Consider the following 20,418-nt stretch of genomic DNA (forward strand, 5'->3'; position numbering starts at 1 on the left):
CAAAGCAGACTCCACCCCTAAAATAACATCACACTTTAAATTCTAAACAATAAATGACTTTTTTTGTTTATTGAAATAGCGAATTTCTATTTTATTTGATATAACTTGGTGTATAATAGATTGCTCAATTTTAATTACACTATATGTTATTTTATATTTCTCTTATCAAATTTTCGAATCCCCAATTCCCCATATGTCTACTAGAAGTGTTACTTCAATACCAATTGTATGTAAATTGTATTCGTTGGTTGAACTAAAAGCGGGTATTGATTTTAGTGTGTCCTTTAGGCAGCTCTGTTGAGACATCAGTCTTGCAGACACATCAACAAGTCGACACACTTTCAAAAAGGTGAACAACTCATAGATGTATGCAGAGTTGGAGACAGAAGGACAGGAGGGGGGGGGGGGGGAGGTCGTTGTTTCAAATCCCCTTTAATGGACGACAAAATAACAGCGGTCTCATATGTTACATGTTTTGGAGATAGTGCGTGCTTTCCCTTTTTTGAAAATATAAAACAAATACGAATATATATATATATATATATATATATATATATATATATATATATATATATATATATATATAGCCAATTTTTGGATCCCTTATTGACAAACTTCTGCCTACGCCACTGTTTTTATTTTAAAAAAAAAACACATATACTTCGTCTCTACTTGTAAGTTTCATAAAACAGCTACAATTCTAAAGTTACAAAAAATTGATTTATGAACTTAATAAAAAATCTTGAACTTCTCGCTTCTCATATTTATTTTTTATGCCAAGACCTCTGAAATGCACGAATAATTACCAGGGACTGAAATTTTTTACCGTACTAAAAAGAGTGCTACTAGTATGGGTTAATTAGATGCAGCCAGCTGCTGCTTGGTAAAGAAAAATATTTGACACAAAAGACGAGACCGCTCATCAGCTGTTTAAATTTCCAGGCTACAGAGGAGAGTCTAATCAGTCGTTTAGTTTTATACAGGTAGTCTGTTATTGTGATGACAGAATTACCTTTACTTCGACGTGGCCTAGCATATGGCTATTGATTTAGACTTAGGACATCCCAACTAGATGCAAGTTTAAAAAGTCTTAGTCTGTTGAATCGGGTTGTGAAAGACAAGTTAAATGACTTTTTAAGAGAGAATTGAACAAGTTTTGTATTTGCTAGGGTAGTTGGTTAGTCTGCAAGTTTAATGTTTAGGAGAGTTGAGCACCTAAATATTGAATATTTTTTTTAATAAACTATGTGTCACCGTGGATTAATGAGGATTTTAAGAACAGCATAGGTTGTTTTTGTTTTCCTTTATTTTTAAAAAGCTGTGCCGAGTTTACATTTGGCATACAAAAAATACATTCACCAACCATTTATAATTGAAATGGAGGTGGATGAATTATTTCACGGTGTGGAAAATGGGAGCGAGAGGACCCAAGACAAGAAAGGTAAGACATCCTTATTGAATTGTATCACAAGACATCTCTAAATTTTACCATCTTCATTATAATTCAGGCAGACTTAGTTACAGAAGTATTACCATTTTAGGTAAGGAGAAAATCTAAATCGAATAATGTTAAACACGATAAAAAGATCATCTAAATGACAAAACATTCAGCGGATACCACACACATTTGATATTCTCATTAAGGTTTAGCCCATAATTTATGCTGTACATCTTTGTTACTTGATACAGCATATTTTTAAAACGATAGGACACTGTTTATATTATTTTAAGAACAGGCAGGATATAGATTTAAAAAAAAATTAGTACGTTTTAGGGCGGTTCATGAATCTTTGAGCTAGTTAATATAATTATTAAACAATAAATTTACAAAGGTGGAAATTGACATACTTTTCAAAACGTTTTTTCGACTAGAAGAAAATATAATTCTGATAAAAAATGTAGGCCTACTCCTTTCATACGCAAAAAATCTTCATTTTTACTTTCTCGATTATACGAAGTATAGAGAAAGTCTTGTAATCGTGCAAAAAAAAAATCGAGATTTTTACAAATCTCGACGTTTTACACCTCACTGATACGGAAAAACATAATTTTGCAATCTTGTCCGTATGGCTGTGTGTGTGTGTGTGTGTGTCCGTGTGTAAACACGATAACTTGAGTACCGTTACAGCTAGGTAGATGAAATTTCATATATAAGTATTTTATCAAAATCGTAGATCCGTATCAACCTTTGAGCGATTTCCGATAACCGGAAGTGGTACTTTTTCTACTTTGAATTTTTCAAAAGCCTATAACTTGAGTACTATTTCAGATAGATAAATGAAATTTGATATGTAAGTACAAGATCTAATTCTCTACCTTCTATCAAATTTTGAGTAATTTCCGTTGACCGGAAGTACTAATTTACGCTATTTCCGATTTCTCAAAAAACGCATGTGAATTTATAAAGTACTAATAATATTGCGCACTATAACGCACATTTGATTTTGGTGCTCGCTTGGTGCGCAATTTTTTTTTCTACTAGATTTTATTCTATTTTAAAAAGTTTAAGTAAACAATAATCATGTCTATATTCCGAGTTGACATCCCACGTAGTGTTATATTAGAATATTCGAGAAAGTTTAGGGGAGATCACTCCCGGTTTATTTACTTCTGTTTATTGTGATAGACAATTTATATTTTAAAAATGAAAAAAAAAGTAATAAAGGTTTAATGCAGGTTAAACATTAACATGTACTAAAGTGAATGGATGTAAACTGAATATGCAACGTCAAATGTTAACATTATTGTAGTTATTGCTCATACAATGATTCGTTATTTATTATATACCAGTGGACTGCAGAACCTTTCTTTGAATATATTATGATAAACCGTTAGATATTTTACAATACAGAAAATTGTGGGTAACTTATAAAATTTTAATAAACGACCCACTCTTTTCTTTACAAGTATGTAGGCCTATATTAAGGTGCGTTATTGTATATTTAAAGTTTGGCAAGTGTCAAATTTGAAACGAATCGGTACGGTGGAAGTGGTTGAAAATTCTTTCACATGTTTTGATCCATGACAATGCCAATACGCAGCACTAAACACGAGGAATCAAGTTCAACGAAAATTTGTAAAAATAGAAAGCACAAGCCGAATAGTGACATATTGACTATTATGTTTTAAAAAGCCAGGTTACTGATAAAATATATGCACATATTTTGCAAAGCTTTCTATTCACTATAAATTCATTTATTGGAAATGTTAACAGACAAATAACTTTAAGTGACATAATTTTATTTCGACTGGCAGCTGTTCTAAGAAAAAATACTATCACACCATGTCAAATTTTTGACTGTTCAAATCTAGCTGTCAATGATAAATCAATAATTTTTTATGTAACAAAATTAGAAACGTGTTGGTTGCGTATGTTAATAACCGTTTCCGCCTAGCCTACTTTACCCTTACCCCACTCTATAATAATTACAGGTTTAGCACATAATGAACCTTACCACAATGTATTCAGCCAAGTGTAAAATGCACAATTAGCTAGGGTCAGGTGATGTGTTAATGGTAGACTTGTTGTGTCACGTATCGTTAAACCATTAGGTATTTTATACCAGTTCCCAAAAGGCCTTACATAGAGGAAAGAGAGCAAATGTGTTATAGGTTATAGAGTGTAGTGTTGGTGCTAACAGTCAGAGCTAGCAGTAGTTGGTGTAGCAGTTTAATAAACTGGCTATTACTTGAGCAATGATAGAAATCAGTCACAGTGGCGTGCGGTGGAATGTATCCCCGTGGACCAGATAGAGGTCTGCAGGAGCTCTGCAAGCTATTGGGGTTGTTTGCCGTTTGATTGTAATGAAAAAAATAAGATACAAACATACAATTACTATGATGACACGGGCTCCAACCGGCAGCTTACCGGATAGATATAACACTGACCACTCGGCCACAACGTCACACATCAATTTATCATAAAGTTGTATTTTTATCGCGACGCGCTTCTAAAATCGAAAGAACGGGTTAACTGGTGCTAAAAAAGCGTTGTTGTCGGAAAGGGACCTAAAGAAAGCATCCAGATCGCGAGACCACTAGACCTACCGAGTAGAGGAAACTATTCCATGGTATAGCAAGATGTAGTCTTCACCGTGGCTTTTCAATTATTCTAAGACGTTTTACGTTGAACAGTGGCGTAGCCAGGATCGTCTCAAGGGGGGGGGGGGGGTTTCCAATTTTTACCCGGGGAAAAACTTTCGATTTGCACCCCCCTCAAACTTTCGATTTGCACCCCCCCCCCCTCAAACTTTCGATTTGCACCCCCCTCAAACTTTCGATTTGCACCCCCCTCATACTTTTTCTAGACCGAGGGGTCTAAGTGGGGGGGGATTATGATCCCCCCCCCCCCTAACCCCCCTGCCTACGCCACTGACGTTGAAGTATGGTCTAATAAAAAACAACAACTGTTTGAAACTCTTAGGAGACTAGCATAACCCCGCTTTACACAGGCAGCACGCCACTGCAAAGAACCAGTGTTAATTACAATTTTCCGCTGTATGCTCATTGTTTACCATATGTTCAGTTTTCTAGATAAAAAAAAAATAGCAAATAAATAACAAATGATCCGACTTGCTCCCTTCACAGAAATATCAAATGGTTTCCACACCAGCAAATCTTCAGAGAAAATTCGACTCTTGGAAAAGGACAGGCCGTATAAAACGAGAGTCAAGAAATTTTTTAAACGCTCAAGTAGCAAGGAGGAGACGGTTAGCTTTTTTCAACTGGTAGGAGTTTTCAGTCTTCTAAAAAGCAGCTTAGGCATTATTAATAGCTTTCAAAAATATCTTTGGCATGAATAATAGCTTTCATAAACAACTTTGGCATTAGTAACAGCTTTTAAAAACAACTTTGTTACTAGTAATAGCTTTCACAACTTAGGTACTAGTAAGTTTTCACAAACAACTTTTGCATTATTAATAGCTTTCTAAAAACAGTTTTGATATTTACAATAATTTAAAAAACAGCATCGTTTTCGTATTTCTTTTTTTCCACAAACAGATATGAATTTTGTAAAAATATTTCAAAATAAGCTTTTGTATTAGTCACATTATTTCACAATCAGCTTTGATATTTGTACTACTGTTTCATTATCAGGTTGGAATTTTTAAAAATAATTCATAACCAGGTTTTAAACTTTTACAATTCATTGTTGCTTTTGCTATTTGGAAATTTGTAATTACGAAATAGCCAATAATGTAAATTACTTATAATTTATTTTAGTTACACTGGAAAGGGTTTGGTCTTTGATGCCTTCTCCTAAGTAATCTGTGTCCCTTCAGTAATTAGCGTCCGTTCAGTAATTAGCGTCCCTCTAACTATCTGCGTCAGTTCAAGCAATTGAGTCCATTAAGTTATCTGTGTCAATTCAGTCATTTGCGTCAATTCAGTCAGCTACATCCCTAAAGTCTTGTTCTTCACTCCAGTCATATCCGAGTAAAAACTGGTCAGGCTAAAAAAATGTATTCCCAGTTTAGGTAACCAACATCTCGTATATACCTATTAGCTACAATAGCAACCTATGCATTTTCTGTCACCAAGTCATTTTTGCTACCATTCTGGATTAATGCACATATATTTAGATCTATTTACCACATACAGAAGTTGAATAGCCTAAACATTGAAAGAACAGTCACAAAAGAATAATAAAAATGCTAATAGGTGTATCATTATACACATGCTGAAACAATTACTGGATTGTGATGTTGGACACATAGGGGGATCGATTCAACAACTCGATGCAAGCTGATGCAATGCTTAAACATTTTTAAAAAACTTGTTTTCCATTTTTGTGTTTGTTATTCAGCCAAAGAATGTCCATTAAGGAAGTGAACTTTTCTTTCGCAATATCCTTTTTTAACATGTAATCAAGCTGACACAACATTTTCTTAAAATTAAACGAATGAAAACTTTAATTCGAAATAGGACTAATAATTGAAGTTGTAATACAAATATGAGATACAACTTTTTGATGTTTTCTTTTGCACCTTGATATCCAAATTTTCGAATGTCTTTTAATGAGTTTTATTTTATTGCAAACTTTTTCTTTACTTATTCATCTTACATTATGCTAATATTAACAAATCAACACTTTTTATAAACATTTATATAGAGGTAGCCTAATTTATTAGTTACAATTTTTTTTTATCAGACCATTTCCTGATATGTCCAAATGATCGGAGCCTTCGCTGTTTAGTGATAGCTTATCAAATTTGTTACTTTTTACCTTCTGATAATTTTAATTGTTTATATTTATATTATGTTTAAATGTTTAGTTTTAGTTGTACTGCAATAAATTTATACATTAATTTTTTTGCCATTTAGTTGTATTTGTACAAAAACGAAATCAGGTATTCTTAAACACAATTTGGATAATTTGTAACATAATTAATTGGACCGTTCTCTGTTTTAGTTTCGTTTTGCTGACACAAAAGACGTGGCCATGATGGTGACAGGTTTTGTACTGGCAGTAATCAATGGCGCAATGCATACGTTAAACATGGTCCTGTATGGTCAGTTTGTTGGGTCATTCGTTGAACAGGGATACTATGACAACGTCGCAAAGGCTAGCTCTGTTAATGGGACATTACCACACTCTGATGGACACACGTGAGTTGCCGTATCATAAAATTAAAATTATTTTTTTTTCTTTCTTTCTGTAAGCTCATCTTTTATTTTAATTTTATTTGCCTCAGTTTCTTTAAAATACTTTCAGGATTGATGACCAACATGTTAACCCTAATGGCAGCCATCTGATAACAAATTTTAGTTCTTCGACTGAAGGTTCGCAATCTGACATCTTTCAAAATTCCCAGATACTTTTCTTTCTAGGCTTTGGTAAGTAGGATTAATTAATGAAAGAAGTTGAGTGCATTGACAAAATGCATAAAACAATATTTAATAACAAGGTTTTGTGTAATAATGCACCAAAAAGGAGAAAATAAATGATTTCTTTAAATATATAGTAACACATTAGAAAGAAGCTGAGTTACTGTGACACTTGAAAGATAAGTGGCTAGCTGTACTTCAGGATCATCGACTTTATCGACGACCCCCACTTCCTTTCGTGTTTCAGCTCTGTCTGTGTGTGCGTGGGTGTGTGGAGCGACCAAGAAAATTTTGTTCACGGCCTCAGCCCAGCGCCAAGTGATCCGACTGAGGAAATCTTTTTTCTCCAACATCCTTGTCCAGGAGATTGCCTGGTTTGATGACCACAAGACGGGAGACTTGTCTGTTAGGATGACAGAGTAGGTTTTGTTACTCAATTAATATACAAAATCTGGTAGGATGACTGAGTAGGTGTTGTTACACAATTAATATATCAGATGTGTTAGGATGACAAAGTAGGTTTTGTTACACAATTAATATATCAAATGTGGTAGGATGACAGAGTACGTTTTGTTACACAATTAATATATCAAATGTGGTAGGATGACAGAGTAGGTTTTGTTACACAACTAATATATCAAATGTGGTAGGATGACAGTAGGTTTTGTTACACAACTAATATATCAAATGTGGTAGGATGACAGTAGGTTTTGTTACACAATTAGTATACTATATGAGGGTGGCAAAGTAAGTTCAGGTACAGAATCAATCTACCAAATCAGGTAGTACCAAACAAAGTAAGCCTTGTTACACAATCACCTTACTAATTTAAATGACAGAGGAGGTTTAGAAACACCAAACCATACTATTCTTTCATACTCAAGAGAAAAGTATAAATTCTGCTTCAACTTATTCGTGCAACGTCGTATCCAAAAGTACTTCCATTTATTTATACATTATGCATACGTTAAGTAACTTAGCTGATTTTAATAATCAATAAACACTTATTAGTTATATGCGTAAAGTATTCATTGTTCGTGTATGTGAACATAGTTAGTAAAATTGTGATAGCAAGAAATTGATACAAATTGTATTTCCCTTAATGTTTGCTCACAGGGACGTAAACCTGATCTACAGAGCTATAGAAACAAATATCCCCATGGCAACACAGTGGTTTACCATCAGTATCGTCGGCATCATCATCGCTTTCATCTTCGGTTGGAAGTTATCTCTGGTGATGCTGTGTGCCTTCCCCATCCTCATGGGGGGCGCGGCAGTGGGAAATAGGGTGAGTGATCAGGGCAATAGCGGGAGTGGGAAATAGGGTGAGTGATCAGGGAAATAGGGTGAGTGATCAGGGAAATAGGGTGAGTGATCAGGGCAATAGGGTGAGTGATCAGGGCAATAGGGTGAGTGATCAGGGAAATAGGGTGAGTGATCAGGGCAATAGGGTGAGTGATCAGGGCAATAGGGTGAGTGATCAGGGAAATAGGGTGAGTGATCAGGGAAATAGGGTGAGTGATCAGGGAAATAGGGTGAGTGATCAGGGCAATAGGGTGAGTGATCAGGGCAATAGGGTGAGTGATCAGGGCAATAGGGTGAGTGATCAGGGCAATAGAGGGAGTGGGAAATAGGGTGAGTGATCAGGACAATAGCGGGAGTGTTGTGCGTCATAGAGGGGATGTTGCGGTCTATGGGTGGAGTGTTGTGGTCAAAAGTTGGAGTAGATTGGTCAGTAGATTGAGTGATGTGGGCAATACGGTGAGTGATGTAGTCTATTTATTGTTGTGGTCAATGGAGGGAGTGGTGTGGTCAATGGGTGGAGTGGTGAGGTCAATGGTTGGAGTAGATTGGTCAGTAGATTGAGTGATGTGGGCAATACGGTGAGTGATGTAGTCTATTGAGTTACTGTTGTGGTCAATGGAGGGAGTGGTGGGGGTCAATGGATTGAGTGATGTGGGCAATGGGGGGATAAATGTGGGTTTTTGGTGTGGCCTCTAGCGTCTTTTAAGCGGACCAGTGTTTTACCCAGTGTTATGAGTGTTTGTGGCAGTGGTCGAGTGTATAGGCCAATGAAGTAAATAACATGGCAATAGGGGTGATTTATATGGTCATTGGGGTGAGTAATGTGGAACATGTGTGAGTTAAGTTGAATACATTTGAGTAGCTTGATGCATCTTCTCATTATCAGAGTATCGGTAAAACCAGTATCAAGGAGAGAGAGGCTTACGCCAGGGCTGGGGTTGTGGCTGAACAAGCCTTCTCCAACATAAGGACAGTCGTGGCTTTTGGTGGGGAGGAAATGGAGGCAAAAAGGTTAGTCTGTGTACTTAAATGTACGCATGTGATGGTAAATCACCACCAACACTCTTTTACTGCGCCAACAATCGTATATTCTTCTTTTTCAAACAACAGCTTGTTTTTTTTCTGAACTAGATATCACGAAAACCTAAAACACGCTCAAAAATTTGGTGTAGAGAAAGGAATTGTAAATGGCTTAGGATTAGGCATACTCTGGAGTGGTTTTTTCTTGAGCTATGCTCTGGGCTTTTACTACGGTGGTCAGCTGATCAGAAGTGGCGAGTACACAGTGACTTCAACAGTTGTGGTGAGTAGTTTGTTACTTAGACACTCTCACCATTTAATGTGAGAGATCTGATGTACAACAATACTGTCTTATGAGAATTGCTTGTAAAAACATACTGTCTTGTAAGAAATTTAATGTACAACAATACTGTCTTGTAAGAAATTCGATGTAGGGGCCTACAACAATACTGTCTTGTAAAAAATTTGATGTAAAGCAATACTGTCGTGTCTTCCGTTACAGGTGTTTTTCTCCACCTTTCTGAGTGCTGTGTATTTGGGTTATGCTATACCTGCAACAAACGGTATCTACGTTGCAATGGCTGCGGCAGTCAAGATTTATAGAATCATCAATAAGGTAAGTTGATTACAAAATAATTTCGTATCACTCCAGATGTTAATAAAATTACTTTAATTAAAAAAAAAATTTTGCTTATTGGAAAATACTTATATCAATTTTTTTTACACACAGACACACACACATACACACCACATCACATCACACACTACCCCCGTTTGAAAATTTTATCCTATCTTTCTTTTTACTTAGGTCTGGTAATTTTTATTTTTACATTTGTTACTATACCATATATGGTCTGTGGTGTAATCACTGGTTTTTTTCACTGTCTTAAGAAAGTCTTAGACTCAGTATTTTTCCATTATGAGATGATTGGTTGATTCGGACCAGGTGATACCCCAACCAATAGCCTTATGATTTGAAGGTGACCGTCCATGTTGCCTAAGTCGATAAATAGACCGCGCACAGGTTTCTCTAGGCAGTTACTTGACCAGACATCGTTGAGAGATAATAAGCCCTGTGTGTCGCCGTGTAGTACTAAGTAGTTTAAGCAGCATATTCGTATATTACTTGTGGTTAAGTAATTCTTTATGCTTATAGCAGCGTTGTGTAAACTGTGGTGATTTTTCTGAAGTGTTAAAAGCTGTGATAGAGTATCATATTATTTTTTCCCCACAAATTGTAAGTTGGGTTTTGTTCATTCTGTAAATCTATTATATCCTGTATAAATCTAGTGTTCTGCCACGACTTTGTACACTCATTAAAAGTTATATGCAGATTAAATGTATTGTTGGCAACAGTAGTTTCTCTAGTGTTTCCCCTAGACATCAAGTACGAGTCCTAGTGAACTATTGTGTTAGCTTTCTTTTATTTAGGCTTGTCGCCATCTGTGTATAATCATTTAAACGAATCCGGGAGCGTTCGCCAACTATCTGGCTGATAGAGTGGTGATCGTTACACCAAAATAAATATAAATTATTTTATTATTAACATAAATTATGTCCCAATTTTAAATACACAGCTGATATTCCTCTGCAGAAATCGCAATCTAACAGCAGCTCAGCAGAAGGTAAAATGCTTCCACTGGTGACTGGAGAAATTCTGTTCCAAAATATTTATTTCTCCTACCCTTCCAGGCCAGGAGTGCAGGTACTAGACTTCTACTAATATCATCTAACAAAATCACGTTCTTATCTTGCATTATAAAATGAATAACATGTATTAGTGTTAATTTTTTTTTTACTTCCCTGTGAGGATGCGTTTATTATAAAAAGCCGGTCTAATAAGGAACAATACAATTTAACATTGATATAAATCCTATATAATAAGAAACTTTTAACTTTACTAAAAATAGAAAATAAAACAAACTTCTCGAAATATTGCCAAAAACGTCAGTTATCTAGAACAAAAACTATGAAAGGATAAAGTAATGTGGTATTACATTTTGTAGGTTCTGTCCGGCATCGACCTCCATGCCCCTGCAGGCCAAACAGTTGCTTTGGTTGGGGCTAGCGGCTCAGGGAAGTCTACAATGATACAACTTTTGTTGCGGTTTTACAATCCTAAAATGGGTCAGGTAAATAATTGGGGAGAATTACAAAACATTGGGCAGTTAAACAATAATAGATCAACACATACTATTTCGTTTATTTATATTATTAAAACTGTATTGTAACTGATTCCAATCCGATTACACATAATTTAACTTTATTTAACAGATATCACTAGATGATCATGACATTGAGAGCTTAAACCTCCGATGGTTACGTCAGCACATTGGTCTAGTCAGCCAAGAACCGGTACTCTTTGCTACGACAATCGCCGAAAATATCCGGTACGGTCTGAAGGATGCTAGCATGGAAGACATCATTCAAGCAAGCAAAATGGCCAACGCCTATGACTTTATTATGAAGCTACCCAATGTAAGATAACCATCTTATAGTCTGTATATTGCAATCTGCTCTAAATAAATTAACAAATATTTGAAATAATCTGAAATATCTTTTAGCAATTCGAGACGTATGTAGGCGAACAAGGCGCCCAACTAAGTGGAGGACAGAAACAGAGAATCGCCATCGCTCGAGCTCTGGTCAAGGACCCAAAAATTCTTTTGCTGGACGAGGCAACCTCAGCACTGGACACTGAGAGTGAGGCCATCGTACAAGATGCTCTAGATAAGGTACGTTATTTCATCGTAAATGGTCAAGTATAAGTTAATCCACCCTAGATGTTTAGGATAAAGAAAATAATTTATCCCAGAAGCTAATTATAAAGTGAGATAATCCATCCTAGATGTTAGAATCAACTAAGATAATCCACTTTATAGGATACTCAGGACAAGGTAAATTAAACAAACTAATAAAAAGCTCAGAGGAATTTTAACAATAGCTATAGGATTCATCGAGTCATTTTAGAGTAAACTAATTTGTCTTTTAAACGAACCAGATTTTGAAAATCTTTTACATACAAGCAATAATTGTCTAGGTCAGCAAAGGCCGGACAACTTTTATCGTCGCTCATCGACTGTCGACAATTCGTAACGCTGACAAGATAGTGACGCTGTCCAAAGGTCGAGTGGTGGAGGTGGGCACCCACACGGAGCTGATGGACAAACGGGGAGTTTACTACAACCTCGTTTCTTCACAGGTCAGATCTTCGTTATACTTTTTACGGAGGGTTTTATATAAGAGATTAATCTTACCCAGGGTTTTTGTAAGAGTTTACTACAAACATGTTGCTTTACAGGTAAGAACTTATATCTTCATAAAAACGATTTAGTTTAAAGTCGTAGGGACAAGCGGCTCACCGATGATTAGGTTTTTTTAGGTGTTATATATTCGTGTGTTAAGTAGTTGTATTTGTCGATGGTTGTATTAGAGAACAAAGGAAATCTAATTGAAACGTATATTGCAGTGTATTTAAATGCTCAAAACATTCACAATGATAGTTTTAGAATTGATTAACGCAACTGAAAATGGAAAAATAAAACAACTGAAGTTTGCGCTTCTGTGTGAAAAACACAGTATGACTATAGTAGAGCTAGAAAATTATTGAAATGGGAGGAAGGACTATTGTTTTTTACGTTTAGAGATGATCTTAAAATTGATATTGTTTTTTTCATTATAAATTTTTTTTTTACAATTTACATTATCATTGATTTTTTATGCTGCTTATCAGGCACAACACTGTAAGTAATTGTGTTAAAGCTTGTCATGAAAATCTTCTTATGTCTGTCTCTTACAGATTATCTCATTAGAAATATTCTGATTATTTGCACATTAATTGATTTCGCAAATTAAGTGAATAAATGTATCCTATCCTAAATATATCGCTATATTAGAAAAAAATATTTAATGTTAAACAAAAGTTTGATTATTTTTAAGTTTTAATGTGGAACATTATTCTTTAGATTTAATGTTTTCTCTCCTAATTAAGTGAAACAGACTGATGAGTTAAACGAGAATGACCAAGCAGACAATCAACCAACACAGCTTATCACCAAACAGCCTTCTGTTGACCTAGTCCTTTCACCCGAACACAATGTAAGTGTATGGCAAAAAATGAGATGTTTGTTTTGGCAAGTTTCTAGGCTACTGGAAGTATTAACTATTTAAAAAAAAAATTATTTAATTAATTTAAGTAGTGGGCATTATTTCCAGGAACAAGTGTAAATGAATATAGACGTGCGTTTTGTTTCTAGGCAAAAGATAATGTTCAAGGGACCAAATCGATGTCAACTGGAGAAATATTTTTACGATTGATCAAACTTAATTCCCCTGAATGGATTTTCATCCTCTTTGGAACACTTGCAAGTATAGTGTGTGGGGCTGTAATGCCGCTTTGGTCAAACTTGTTTGCTCAGTTCTCTAAGGTAATAACTTTTAAATTGAATTTGACTTTTTCAATAAGCTCTGATTTGTTTTACAACCTTTATATTTGTTTTTTTAACACTTAGACTTTGAAAACTTTGATCGCACTGAATTGAATTGAACTTTGACCTGTTACATTAAACTTTATGCAGATCTTGTCATACCCTGACAAACAAGAGCAAGAGACTTCTCTCAACACCTTATGCCTTCTAGTTGTTGGATTGGGGATACTGAACTTCATCGGGAAATTTTTACAGGTAAGACAAAAGCACATGTTTTAAATCTTAAAATTAACTCAAGAGAAATCAGTTGTTTTAAAGCTTGAACTTTGTTGGGAAGTTTTCTACAGAAAATAACATGTTTTAACTTTTTATATGGGATTTTACTTTTACAGACAAGAGAAATAGAATATTAAATCACTTATGTTTAGTTTTTGTTTTTAATTTTAGAAATGCATCTCGCAATAATCTTTAATTTCAGGAAGTCATGTTTTGTGTTTCCGGCGAATCTCTAACGACTCGATTAAGGGACATTTTCTTCCGATCATCTCTTCGACAGGTACGGTTTAATTGAATACATTTCTACTGGCGAACAAAGCAAGTTTAGTTATTTTTAAAAATCTTTCAATGCATTTTAACAGCCTATTATTACAACCGTTTCTTATATTTGTTTTTATTAAGATTTAGATGATTGAAATAACACGTAATTAAAATATCAATTTAAGTTGGTTTTATATTTCAGAAAATGAGTTGGTTTGATGACCCGAGGAACGCCACTGGGGTGCTGACAACAAGACTGGCAACAGAAGCTTCCAGAGTTCAAGAGGTAATGATATTTTTCTACGTAGAATCAAACTTGTGAAAATACGTGTGGCTTTTTACTACGATTTTTCCTGAACGTTGTCTTACACATTTAGGTTAAAAAAAAAACAACCCACCAGCAGTTTTACCAGCTAAATTAAAAATCAAATGCAATTAATGAATGAAATAAATAATAATAATTAACAGTGCCTTACTTGTTCTGAAATAGCTTGTTGCAGGACATACCTATTTGACTGTTTGGCTTAAAAGTTCGTATTGTTATTAAAATTTAATTAAGCTTTAATTGGTTACGACTCATTTTTTAGATTCTCATCTCGACTATGGGTCTGACCATCAACTCTGTCTCCGTCATCGTGATTGCCCTGGGGTTCGCCTTCTACTACTCCTGGAAGATGGCGCTTATCATCTTGGCATTTGCCCCCATCGTCGTTTTAAGGTATTCCCACGCTACTAAATGTTCTCATTTAATTCACATAAAGCATGTCGCAGACTGCAGTAGATGTTAATAAGTATTCGTGTGAACATCCCCAGTCATTACTAAACTACAATTCCAGATAATTGGTAAGAATTAACGATTACAGAAGAGTGTTTTTTAAATTATTTATAATACATGTATAACATGTTTTGTTCCCAGTGGGAGGGGACAAATGATTTTAACCAGTCGCATAACAGACAAGACCAACAAGGCTTTGGAAGAGGCAGTGGCGGTAAGTAATGGGGAGATAGTTTAGAGTTGTAATATGGTTAGTTGTACCAACCTCCAGAATGGATAAGGTTAGATAATGTTTATAATATTTAATAAATCGCGAACTGAAAATTGTAAACATACTTTTCACGCACACAGAAATCGATTAAAAGAAAAAATATGATCATATTTTTATTCTGAAAGACTGAAACGGTTAGGGTAATAAACAAGCAATTAAATAGTTTAAAAAATACATGTATCAATACGAATAAGCTTAATTTCGTCCAAATAAGTGACATTTTTTTTACTGTATGTTAAACTTTCTCGCTGTCACTCTTGTTGGTTTGTTCTATGTTTTTTATTTCTTAAGTTGTTCCCTTTTATGAGTTACAGATGAACTTGACTGACACACTACCTAGCGGGTTTTTTTTTATTTTTAGCTAATACATACATTAGAATGTCTATTTCTCTAGCACGCCTTCCAAACCATCTCAAACATTCGGACTGTAGCCGCCCTGACACTGGAGCAGAAATTCTACCAGATGTTCGCCAGCAGACTGGAGAAGGCGCCACACACCTTCAGTGGTGACATCATCGGCAGTGGGACCATGTACGGGTTCTTCATGATGATGCCATACTTTTCCTTCTGTGTGATGTTTGAATGTGGGGCTTTGCTGGTCCAGACTGGGGAGCTGCTTTTTTATGATATGATAAGGTAAAAATCTTTTGGTATATCGATAGATTGTTTATTTTTAATCTTTTAAAAAATAATAGGTTTCTTGTTATACAGTTAATTTTTTTTATGAATTTGAGTTTAGTCATATCATACGTTTAACTATTATTTATTTCATGATTTCTATAGGATTACATTTTGGATTTGAATTGTTTGCGTTTTTAATTAAGGGCACTGTAGTTGAAAAGAGTGTGAGGGTTGAGGCAATTCGCTAGCTAAAAATTTAAATGTTATTTGTTTTGTGGTTAAATAAAAACAAATAGCCCCATTTTTATAGTGAGAACCTGGTGACGAAATATTCACCCGTGAAATGGTTTTGATTCTTAGCAAATGTAAACAAATAAAAATAAAACTCAATTTTTTTTATAGCAACAAGCTTTCAAATGCACTGAAAATATGAAAAAAAAAAACAACTAATCTGCTTTCTTTCATAAAAGCTGTGGTCGCTCATGAGATCTTTTACATATTTTATCTACAAAAGCTTTTATGAAAGAAAGCAGATTAATTTTTTTCAGTGTATTTAAATACTTTTTGCTATAACGTTTTTTTTATATTTGATTTATTTTATACATTCTAGTGATTCCCATTGTATGAAGACGAAACGGCTAAAAATATTTGCTTAAAAAACACCACCAGTAGCTCGCGATGCCTAAAAGACGATTATCTGCCCCGTGAAAAAACAGCCGTCCGTGACCAACATTTACAGACAACAGCAAGCTGATAAAGCAGAGGATAATTTTAAAACTTGCCACTTCACCTTAGTTTCAAATAATTTAAAAACTATATTATCTGCCCCTAATACCCTTCACTAGATCGACCGGCTCTATGATTTTAAACATTCGTGACCAAAGCTCAACAGACCGTTTGGGTGATCGTGCCTAGCTAGTTATCTCCCCTTCTGTTATTGAATATAGTAATCTATTGAGTGATTTAATGTTGTTATCTCCACTTAGTTTCGAAACCGTTTAATTAACATCTAATTAAATTAAAAGTAGATGAACTTGTATTGTCATCGAAATGGAACGAATCTGGAAAGTTTGAAAGAAATAGCTGCATTAGAAGTGGGTGAAAAACGAGTTACCAAATTTGCCACAAGCCCACAAACAAACAAAGAAACAGAAAAAAAAATTGTGAACTAAATTAAAGCTTGTAAAAAAAAAAATTGCTGACGTAAAAAATAATATTTTTTGTGTTGAAATTATTAATGCTTGCAGGGTTTTCTCTTTTGTGACGGTATCTGTGGCGGTGCTGAATCGGATAATGTTGCTGATTCCAGACACCACACTCGCCAAACAAGCGGCCGAGACCATCTTCGCTGCAGTGGACAGAGCGCCTAGCGTGACTGAAAGTCAAGGGGGATCAGTGAAACTGGATGGGGTTCGTCTTTTGTTGCGGTGATATTTGATGGATTTTTTCTTATGATGTGTTAGTCAGTGTTATCATGGAGGTTATCTGTATTTTCCCACCACCGCTGTATCTGTGTTTGTTGTCGTTAAACACATGTATCATCGTTATGGATGTATTAAAGAACAGGAAATTGTCGATTATTTTAACAGAGGACGTTAGTTTTCTACTGAACAAAATTGTGATTCGATTTATTTTTCAATTTTTAGAATAGTTGTAATTTAGTGACATACTATTTTTTTTAACAGGATTCCTTTCAAAGCGCAATTCAATTTACTGGTATACGCTTCCGGTATCCCATGCGAAAAGAAGTTCAGGTATTAAATGGCCTTGACCTAGAAGTTCGTCCTGGACAAACGCTGGCGTTGGTGGGTGGAAGTGGATGTGGGAAGAGCACCATAGTGCAACTAATAGAGAGATTTTATGACGCCCAGGAGGGCAGCATTGTAAGTAGCGTCGGTTTATTTTGTTGCAAGTCGCGTCTTTGTAAGTAGCGTCTTTGTACATGAGTATACGTTTGTAGTGCTGCAAAGTAGTTTCAGTGTGCAACAGTTGTAAGTAGCATCAGTGTTTAGGGTCATTATTTATTGCGTAGTTTTATAGGTTTTGTAAACAAAATTTGAGGTAGTGGTCGGGTTGGAGGGCTTAATTTTGCCAAACCGGAATCCCCGAGTTCGAACCCCTAAAACAGATTAGGTTGGTTAGCTAAGGACATTTTCTTTCCTGCTGAGAGAAAACTCCAGAAGAAGTTCTGAACTGCTTAAGCATTAGGATTACCAACTATGTTTTCTTTTGGCTGCTTCTGCAACCCAAGATGATAGTAATTCTTTGGATTATATTTTCAACGTAGTAAATACGAATAATCCCTTAACAATTACAACCCTTGGTCTCTTCATCTAAAGCCAATTTTAGCTCTTCTATGATATCACTTATCTATCGAGGCAAAACAAGGCCCAATTTTTAAATATATTGAAGAATTTCATTCCAGATGCGGTAAACAATATCAGAGGTCATTACAGAAAATAATATATATCAGTTTTTAGAAAATAAACTAATCATCGAAACATATTTGTTTTTGAAATGCTTATTTTGTTTTACATTAGAATTTAAAAAAACAACAACTACAAAATACTTAACCTGAGAACAGGTGCGTTGAAATTTCAGCTTTTGGATAATCACAACATCCTTGACCTTAACGTTCAATGGCTGCGTATGCAAATCGGCCTGGTGTCACAAGAACCAATCCTGTTCGACAGAAGTCTGGCTGAGAACATCGCTTACGGGGACAACACGAGGGAGGTGGGCATGGAGGAGATCATAGAGGCAGCTCGGACAGCTAACATACACACGTTTATACAGTCTCTGCCCTCGGTGAGTTTATACAGTCTCTGCCCTCGGTGAGTTTATACAGTCTCTGTCCTCGGTGAGTTTATACAGTCTCTGCCCTCGGTGAGTTTATACAGTCTCTGCCCTCGGTGAGTTTATACAGTCTCTGCCCTCGGTGAGTTTATACAGTCTCTGCCCTCGGTGAGTTTATACAGTCTCTGCCCTCGGTGAGTTTATACAGTCTCTGCCCTCGGTGAGTTTATACAGTCTCTGCCCTCGGTGAGTTTATACAGTCTCTGCCCTCGGTAAGTTCATACAGTCTCTGCCCTCGGTGAGTTAATAAGTCTCTGCACTCAGTGAGTTTATATTTACAAGCTTTTTAAAAACTTTCTTCTTTAGTCTTTTTAAGCTTCCTCCTAGGTAGAAAATTACGACATAAACATTATGCATTACAAAAAAATCGATTTATTTTCCTCGTTTTAGAGCACACATTAAAGCTCGTTGTTAAAAACGTTTTAAAATTAAATTTTAAATAATTATGCCATGTATTCATGTATACATATACTGTGATATTGAAATTTGCAACTAAGAAAAGAAAAGCTGAATTTTTTTAGATATTGTAAACAGAACTTTCATGCAAGTCTTTTGTTAAAGTTCAAATCTTAACACTAGGGCTACGAAACAAATGTGGGGAATAAAGGGACACAACTAAGTGGAGGACAAAAGCAAAGGGTAGCAATCGCGAGAACTCTGCTGAGAAATCCAAAGATTCTTCTACTAGACGAGGCCACGTCAGCTTTGGATACTGAGAGTGAGAAGGTGAGTGGTTGCTTTAATACCAAAACTCATGTCAATTTACCCTGGAGAGACGTCTTAAAGGAATTATGTCCCACGAATTGATGCACGTAAATACAAGAAAAGTTGCAGGAGGTCTTTGTATGCGTTAAACAGTACTCAATACCAATTACTATGTTTTATTAAAGCACTAGCAGTAAATAATTAGCTGGTACTTTCAATAAAGGAAAATGTATATAATAATATCTTATTTATCTTATGTATGTATGAATATCTAACCTGGACGAAAAAAAAACCCCAAAAAAAAAACGAAAAAAATAACACTATAATTTTTTAAAAATCTATCAAAGTATACATTTAGCATTAGAACTTCGAGATGATTCAAACTGTAAACATAAAAAACCCTCAAACTATTCGTCACAACAGGTGGTTTTGGAAGCGTTGGACAAGGCCAGGGAAGGTCGCACGTGCATCACCATAGCTCACAGGTTGAGTACCATCAGAAACGCAGATCGCATCGCAGTGTTAAAGAAAGGCGTGATCCAGGAGTTGGGCACACACGAGCAGTTGATGGCGAGTCGTGGGGCGCTGTATCGTATGATGAAAGCCCAAGCTAAGAGATCATGTGATAACAAGGTTTAGATCTCGCACAAGATAAACAGAGATTATTGGGAATCATATTTGGGGAAATTGTTTTAAACTAAAAAAATTCATAAAAAACGTTTTAATAACAAGCTTTTATGTACTAATGCACTAAAAAGTAGAAAAAAATTATACACTATTTAAATAACTATAAAGAAAAGCGTGGGTCACTTTAGTATACGTTGGAAACCTTTACTAATATTTAGGAAGAGACCCACGCTTTTCTTTATAGTAATTTAAATAGTAGTGTATAATTTATTTTCTACGTTTTAGTACATTATTACATAAAAGCTTGTTATTAAAACGTTTTTTATGAAATTTTTTTAGTACTTTACATGTTTTATTTACACTAGAGTTGCATGACTAAAAACCATTGCGCACCTATTGAACGTGATGACGCGTGTCTAATAGCGCGAAATACTTTCATGAGACAG

At 35.3% G+C, this 20,418-nt stretch overlaps 1 protein-coding gene across 1 annotated transcript; it reads left to right on the plus strand.

Annotated features, from left to right (window-relative positions):
* The first annotated feature begins 1,377 nt into the window (after positions 1-1,377).
* Positions 1,378-19,984, plus strand: LOC131957999 (ATP-dependent translocase ABCB1-like). The gene is made up of 28 exons (XM_059322876.1): positions 1,378-1,441; positions 4,588-4,709; positions 6,413-6,609; positions 6,716-6,837; positions 7,076-7,247; positions 7,945-8,116; positions 9,020-9,144; positions 9,265-9,436; positions 9,656-9,769; positions 10,748-10,858; positions 11,160-11,285; positions 11,428-11,631; positions 11,718-11,888; positions 12,194-12,454; positions 12,887-12,896; positions 13,145-13,251; positions 13,410-13,580; positions 13,731-13,835; positions 14,059-14,136; positions 14,320-14,403; positions 14,705-14,835; positions 15,034-15,106; positions 15,558-15,799; positions 17,032-17,194; positions 17,470-17,667; positions 18,386-18,592; positions 19,220-19,366; positions 19,769-19,984. Exons 1-28 carry the CDS (start codon positions 1,378-1,380, stop codon positions 19,982-19,984), a joined length of 4,065 nt encoding a protein of 1,354 aa, XP_059178859.1.
* Positions 19,985-20,418: the final 434 nt, after the last annotated feature.

The sequence above is a fragment of the Physella acuta genome, unplaced genomic scaffold (assembly GCF_028476545.2).
Source record: "Physella acuta isolate Inbredline_101_S28 unplaced genomic scaffold, ASM2847654v3 ptg001283l, whole genome shotgun sequence".
In the NCBI taxonomy this organism is placed as follows: Eukaryota; Metazoa; Mollusca; class Gastropoda; family Physidae; genus Physella; species Physella acuta.